This window comes from Ochotona curzoniae, unplaced genomic scaffold (assembly GCF_017591425.1).
Source record: "Ochotona curzoniae isolate NIBS_2020 unplaced genomic scaffold, NIBS_Ocur_1.0 scaffold_1037, whole genome shotgun sequence".
Classification (NCBI taxonomy): domain Eukaryota; kingdom Metazoa; phylum Chordata; class Mammalia; order Lagomorpha; family Ochotonidae; genus Ochotona; species Ochotona curzoniae.
In genome coordinates, this window is record NW_024467083.1 from 20773371 (window position 1) to 20781299 (window position 7929).

Genomic DNA, 7929 nt, shown 5'->3' on the forward strand with positions numbered 1-7929 from the left:
AACTGGCTGTGCTTCTGTGGCCAGCCCACTCACTCTCTCTTCTAGGTTCTCCATCCCTTTGCAGAGGCTGGGGCTCTCTGTGTCTCTCGCAGTCTCTCAAAAATCTTGCCTATTTGTCCTGGTGCAGCGAGTCATACACCAGTGGATGAACACAGAAGCTGAGCGATCCCAGAAGAGGTGAGTCAAACAACACTTGAAGATGAGATGTGGGCTGTGGGCGTGGCCCAAGCTCCGCAGCCTAGGGAGGAGCTGGGACTGGGCCTTGGGTTTGACCCTTGCTAGTCCTGGAACTGGGCTGGCACCTGTGCGGCTCACAGAGCAGTAGAGGTGGTGGCTCTGCCTACCTCTGAGCTGGTGACCCTGCTGCCCCCCAGGGCTTCTCCCATCCCCTGCTGTGACTGCCCCCTCAGCGACTGGGAGTGGAAAGCAAAGGAGGGAGAGTGGAAGTCGGCACTGCTGTGGGCAGATTCAGACCCTTCTACTGCCATGCTGTCATCCATTCCTGGGCGATTCAATTGACCTTGATTAGCCTACGCTTCATTTTTTTTTTAAATTTTGATTTTGTTTAGGTTGAATCACTATTATATTCCCATGTTAGACCTCAAAAGATAATAAAACTTGGCAGGGGAGCGGGGGTGAGGAGGCAGCGTTGTGGCTCAGTAGATTAACTATGACACTAACATCCTATCTGAGCACCAGTTCAAGACCCAGTTGCTCTGCTCCTCATCCAGTTCCTGATATTCACCTGAAAAAGCAGCAGAGGACTTAAAGCAGGGGTGGAGTGGTCATTTAACCCGCAGTTAAGGTGTCCACTTCCCACGTCACAGTGCCTGAGTTTAGTTCTGGGCTCCAGCTTCTGACTCTAGCTTCCTACCAGTGCAGACCTGAGAGGCAGCGATAACAGCTCAAGTAATCAAATCCCTGACCCACAGGGAGCTCCTGGCTCCTGGTTTCAGCCTGGCCCAGTCCCATTTCTTACAGGCAATTTGGGTACAAACCGGTAGTTGGAGATCTCTGAATCTGCTCCTCTGCCTTTCAGATGAATAACTGCATGAATAAATGATTTTTAAAATAATTTTAAAAACATTTCATTGGAAAGGCAGATATGCAGAAAGAAGGAGAGACAGAGGGAAAGATCTTTCATCCATTGGTTCACGCCCCAAGTGGCCGCAATGACCAGAGTTGAGCCAATCCAAAGCCAGGGGTCAGGAGTTTCTCCCGGGTTTCCCATGTGGGTTCAGGGTTCCAACGCTTTGGGCTGTCCTTGACTGCTTTCCCAGGCCACAAGCAGGGAGCTGGATGGGAAGTGGAATAGCTGAGATTAGAACTGGGACCCATATGGGATCCCAGGCATGCAAAAGTGAGGATAGCCACTATGCTATCATGTCAGGCCCAATAAACACAATTTTATTGAGAAAAAGATTAGGTCTAACCATTTAGGCTCTTCAGTCTAAGGGTTAAGATGCCCATATCCCTTCTCTGAGTACTTGGATTCAACGCTTGACTCTGAATGCTGACTCCAGATTCCTGCCAGTGTAGACCCTGGAGTTGAAGGCTCCAACAGGTGGGTCCCCGCTGCTTATGTGGAGACCTGAACTGAAGTCCTGGCTCTTGGCTCCATGCTAGGGGCTGTGGGCATTTGGGAGAGCACTGGCAGAAAGGAATTCTCTCACTCTGCCTCTCAAGCAAATAAAAAGGAACCAAATTAATTTTTAAAGAAGATTTTATTATTTATTTGAAAGGCAGAGAGCGAGGAAGAGCCAGAGAGAGTGAGATCTTTCATCCACTGGTTCACTCCCTCAAATACCCTCAGAGCTAGGTCTGGGTCACCTTGAAGAAGGGAGCCATGGACTCCATCCTGCTTTTCCCTGCATGGGTGCCAGGGGCGCAGGTACTTGGCCTGTCATCGGTTGCCCTCCCAGAGACCTCCTCAGGGTTGCAGAGTAGCCAGGCCTCGGAGCAGCACTCCCATATGGGATGCCAGCCTCGCAAGTGGTGGTTTAGTGTGCTGCACCACAACACTGCTCCCCTTAATCATTTTTTTTCCATTTTATAGCTTTTTTATTATTCCAAATGTGAGTTATGCTCATTGTAGAAAAAAAAACATACAACTCACGGATGTACAAAATATAGAATAGGAGTTAGAGGAGAAAAAATGAACTCACTTCTTCACAAACTGCTCAGATACACATTAGAACATCAGGTTTACATAAAGAAAGCCATAAAGCCATATCATTATCCATGAAAACTTATAAACCACCCAGTCATTTTTGCTATACTACTGGTCTAATTCTGTATAACATGTTCCAGGTACTAGAAGACAGTTACTTAACAGGGTTAGTCTTTTTTTTTTTTTTTTTTTGGATACAATTTAGTTGGAAATAGGCTCTCCCCTCCCTTAATCGTTTTTTAAAGGTAAAACAATTAGAAGAAAAATAAATTTTCCTTCTGCCTCCATCTCCCAGCCAACCAGTTTCCCTTCCTAGTGGCAAATAATATCATTAGGGTCTGTGTACCTCCTCTAGAGCTAGTTCATACATATGGGAACAACACAGATGCAAATTTTATCCACCCCATCATGCCATCTAGTTCCTCTTTATGACAGCAAACCGTCTTTGAAGATTGCTGCACACCTTAGCACTAATGTTTTCCTAGTGCACCTTCCCAGCTGACCTGACGGGCCCGTAGTGTTCAGATCCCCTAGGATGTACTTAGCCGGCCTTTACTGATGGCTGGCTGTGATGTGTCTTGGTCTCAGCCATAAGCCAGACAGTAACCATCCTGCTTTGTCCAAAGCTGTGAAGGATTCAAGAGGGCTCAGTGCTCCCAGAGTAGGAAGCACCTGCTTTATTCTTCACAGTGCTCCAGGGCACTGCATCTATTGCATCCTTCAAGGCTCCATGTAAAATATATCCTCTTCCCCACGGCTCTCCCTCTCCTTCCAGTGACTCTGTGTCTGAGGAGGTGTGCATCCTACCTGGAGTTCATAGCACAGAGGAGGTGCCCAAGGCTGGGCCAGGGAGTGCTTCTACCTGCAACTGAACAGGGGGTGTGTGCTTCTGTCTGCAGGATGAGCAAGAGAACGGTGTGGAAATGGAGCCCTGGCAGCTGGCTGCTGGCACTGTGCCTGGCCTGGCTGTGGACCCGCCTGGCCCTGGCTTCCTTGCAACCTACAACTACCACAGGTTTGGGGGAGGTCGAAAGACCTCGGGAAACCTGGAGAGCCAGACACCTAGCCCACCCCGTTTCAAAGCAGGCGCATCTTCGAGACACTGATTCCAGGCTTTCTGGCTGCCCCTGGGTTCCTCTGCCAGGACTCTCGGCCTCTCTGTGCTGTCCTGGTCTGGATAAGGCCTGTGAGAGCAGAGAGGGACTCACTGCTTACACTTCCTTCCGGGCAGGAAGGTGCCCCGTGGGGAGAGAAATGCTTGGATGAGGGCTTAAGTCTAGCCTCCTGGCCTAATTCTGTGGTTTTCCTTGTGTGATGGCTAAAGCCTGTGTAAGCGGATGAGCCTCCCCTACGCATTGTAAGCCCTGGGGCCCTCACCCTGAGAAAGCAGGATCCTGGGGCTGCAGGGGGACTCCAGCTTTCTTTGGCCAAGGCCCAACCATAGTCAAAGTGGGGGGCGAACATGACCTCCTCTGCCATTGGAAGTCTCTGAGTCCACCCTTCCCCACCTAGATAGGAGAGGAAGGGCTCTGGAACGACCAGGGTGGGCGGGAGGGCAGTAGGGCTGGGAGTTGGGAGGTAGGGCCCCCTGATCCTCATGGCCTGGCCCCTACAGTCCCCGTGGAGCAGGGAACCTGCGAGGTGATTGCTGCCCGCCGCTGCTGCAACCAGAACCGCATCGAGGAGCGCTCACAGACTGTCAAGTGCTCTTGCTTGTCTGGCCAGGTGGCTGGCACAACACGGGCCAAGCCCTCTTGTGTGGATGGTGAGTGAGGGCTTGGGACCCAGGAAACAGGAGGCCCTGAGCAGAGATAAGGAGGTCTGGTCCAGCCTCACCAGCTGCTGGAGTCTGATTTCATATCCTTCTCAGGGCTTTCCTGGTCACAGTCTCAAGTGATGGGATAGGGGGCAGAGGAGGGCAGCAGTGACCAGTGCCTGTCACAGATAAGGAGAGCTCATATTAAGCGCTCTCCCTGTGACATCTCCCCACCCCCCACCTCCCCTCCCTCCGGCAACTGGCCAGACCACAGGTGCCTACGTTTCCACCTGACCTGCCTCCCACACCTCCTCCACACAGGTGCCTCTGCTGGGGCTCTCTGTCCCTCTCTGCTATATTAGCCCAAAGAGGGCTGGGCAGACCCAGCACTCCTTTCCTGGCCTCTTTCACACGCCTTTCTCTGGTTCTCTGCCCTGTCCGGCCCCTTTCAGAACACGATTCCTTCACACACACCCACTTCTCACCTCCCTGCCCATGCATGTTCACACGCCCACCTGGAAGCATACCCACCTTGCTCACACGCCCGTTTGTGTACAGCTAGCCTGTGGCCCTCTGCAAACAGCTCACACACTTGCTAACCACACTTTAAGCGGGCGTGTTGGAGGTTGTGCTCTATGCTAATGATCTGGTTTCCTTAGAAACAGTCTCTGCTGCCTTCACCCTTCACTGTGGCTGGGATTCATGGGATTAAAGTTGCTGGGGGCCATGTTCCCAAGCCTCAGCCTGAGCCTGGGACTGCCTCTCTGGGCTTCCTGGAGGAAAAAAGACCAGGAGATGCAGGACTCAGGCATGCATGGAGAGAGGCACCTGGCTTGCAGGCCCTCTTCGGGACCACCCGCCCGTGCTCCCAGAGTTAGAGCTGTGCCCCTGCCTCCTGCTCCCACAGCATCCATCGTCCTGCAGAGGTGGTGGTGTCACATGGAGCCCTGCCTGCCGGGAGAGGAGTGCAAGGTGCTCCCTGACCTGTCAGGGTGGAGCTGTAGCAGTGGACACAAAGTGAAAACCACCAAGGTACCGGGAATGCACACTTTCTCCACTGTTCCTCTTCCCCGCCCTTTAGCTTGGTACAGACCAGGGGTCACAGGAGCCCTGAGGTCCAGGAGGTCAATGTCCCTGGGTAGGATCTATAGACCTGGATCTGTCCTGGCTGTAGGGACCATGAGCATGGGCTCGGGATTTGAAAACCAGCATGTGCTTGTCATCAAATTTTCGATGTTCTATATACTTTTTCCTATCAGGGCCATGTGGGTATTTATAGCAACATTCTGCAGCCATATATAATTAGCATCTTCAAAGTTAGCCTGCTACACACATGTTGAACTTTGAGTCCCTCCTGCAGTTGCCTTGGCAAGAACAGACCAGATGATTCCAAAAAGCTTATATGACCTGTGGCCCAAACGGTCCCCACTTGTGGTTTGCTTTCACAGAGTGTCAGGTCTATCAAAGCAGAAAGTTGAGGAGGTGATGCAGGTAACTTGGGGAAGGAGGACTCGCTGGTTCCACCTGAATTCTGGATCCAGCAGCCATTCTGCCCACCTCTGCCAGCCCATCCCCTCACACCTACCTCACTGCCCTGATGACCGGCCCCCACGTTCACACTTCCCTTCCTCCAGTCTGTGCTCTGTCTGTTGTGACAGTCCCCAAGAAGATTACTCTGTTCCTACTTAACTGCTTACCCCACAGGACATGCGGTTATTAATGTTTTATCAAGACCATTGACACGTCCATGTGTGTTGTGGTTGACCAGCTGCACTGCTGTCATCTTGTGGTTGCAGTCGAGGGAGAAATGGTGGGAGAGCCATGGCTCTGCCTCCTGCTCTCCTACAGCAAAGTAGCAGGCAGATTTGTAAAAGATAGTGGGGAGTGATGTGTTGGCCACCATGTCATAGGTCTGGTATTACCTGTAAGACCTGTAGCTGTGCTTACAGCTTGGGTAGCTCCTGTGATGCAACCAATAATGGGACTTGGCCCAGCTGGTTTGCATGGCCTACTGGGCTGCCCTTTCCCCATCTGGGCTGCCATGGACCATGAGACTGGTGGCAGAGGCCTCCGCATCCTAGGGAATCCCTAATATACTGGACTGGGGCAGGCATGGCTTTCTCTAACCTTCCATATCCCTTCCTCTCCAGGTCACACGATAGCCTTTGGGGATTCCAGCCTGGGTGGGACAGGCTTGATGGAGCCACAGCCTGAAGAATGGTATCCAGAGATGAGCCAGGCCAGCAGACCTGGGCATGGACTCTATCAGGACATACTCCTGCGCCATCAGCAGAGCGTTGGTCGTCCCAGGGACATTTCAGTGAAGCTTGCCAGCAGATATGGGTGGCTCTCCAACCATGCACCTGGTGCTGAGTGCTCCAGGGACACAGAATAAGGTTAAGGCATAAACTCCTGACCTCTGGTTCAGCTCATTTGGTTTAAAGTGTATGGTGCCATGTAGCTGCTGGAGCTACATACTATGGGGGCATGGTGGAAACTTAGGGTTGAGACTCCCATAATTCTTCAGTTAATTCCTGGACACAGGACATAAAGACAGGAGGTCCCATTCTCCACCCACCCATTTCTTCCTTCACATCAATCCTGCATCCCCAGCAAGCTACTAACATGTTGATTGAACACACTGCTGCCTTACTGCTGCCAGAACAGAAGCTTCTCACTTGGATGGACTAGAGGAAGCAAAGATTGAATGAAACAGCTTTTCCACAAGGCTTCTGTAGGGCCAGGACATGGCTTGGGCTATCCATGGGGTGTGGAATGGATGAATCTCACAGTCTCCCCATCCAAACCCCTGAGATTTGGGCTTGCTTTGCTTGTTTAGCAGATGGGGAAACTGAGTCCCAGGGATGTGGGGTTACCTGACTAAGGTCTCGCAGCCTGAGTTCCCAAGTCTCTAAGAATACCCACTCTCCACGGGCCCAGGTGCTGGGATTCCAAGAAAATAAAGATCTATTTTTATTTATTTATTTGTTTGTTTGAAAGACAGATTTAGAGGGAGAGAGAGAGAAGAAAAAGAGAATCTTCCATCTACTGATTCACTCCTCAAATGGCCACAATGGCCAAATTCAGATTGGTTCAAAGCCAGGAACCTGGATTGTCCCCTGGATCTCACACATGGATGCAGGGGCCCAAGCACCTGGTTCATCCTCCAGTGCTTTTCTAAGCTCATTAGCAGGGAACTGGATGGGGAGGGGAGCAGTCAAGACTAGAACCGGTACCTCTATGGGATGCTGGCGTCATAGGTGGAGATTTAACTGCTACACCACAATGCCCTTCCCTTGTTAATTTTATCTCAAGCAATAGACCCTACAACATACTGAACAGCAACACTTTTTCAAGGACAATGAGAGCAGAAGCTTTTAGCAAGGTCCCGTCATCCTATCTGAATCATCCGGAAGACTCATACCCCAAGCTTGGTCTCCAGTCTGCTCTTAGCCCTAGGATAGCCTCAGGGACACTCAGCTCAGTTACAGCCAGGGCCATCCAAGCTGTCATCCCCACAGCCCGGCTCTGTCCTATTTATTCTGGAATCTTCAGGCGTAACTCTTTGGAGGCCATGGCTGCAGGAGCGGGGTGGGTAGAGGACGGCTCAGAGTCCTCTCTCTTCCAGGGTACCTGCTGGATAGGAGGTGGGGAGCAGGATGGATTGGGGGTCAGCACAGACAGGCTGGCGGCCACTTAGGTGCCATACCAGTTAAGAGTCACATTTTCCCTGACTGCTGGGGTTGGAGTTACCCAGGCCCTAAGAGTGGGGCATCAACGTGGAGGAGGCTGTTTTGGCCTTTGGAGCAGGCAATTGAGTGATGGTCCCCAATGCTCCTTCCCTCCTCATCTCCCTCCTCACCCCAACTTCAGTCTTTTTTCTTGCTTTGGGTGAACCATTATGCCCGCTCCTTAGAATCTGCATGCTGTGGGTTCCCAAGGCAGGGCAGTCAAAGAGTTGGTCTGAATATGTCACCGCCTCCTTCAGGGCTGGTGGATGCAA

General features: G+C 51.7%; 1 protein-coding gene across 1 annotated transcript; it reads left to right on the forward strand.

The window, feature by feature from the left end:
• On the forward strand, positions 1 to 6944 carry TAFA3 (TAFA chemokine like family member 3). The gene is made up of 5 exons (XM_040998763.1): positions 1 to 177; positions 3070 to 3185; positions 3786 to 3935; positions 4834 to 4958; positions 6077 to 6944. Exons 1-5 carry the CDS (start codon positions 146 to 148, stop codon positions 6086 to 6088), a joined length of 435 nt encoding a protein of 144 aa, XP_040854697.1. The 5' UTR covers positions 1 to 145; the 3' UTR covers positions 6089 to 6944.
• The last annotated feature ends 985 nt before the right edge of the window (positions 6945 to 7929 follow it).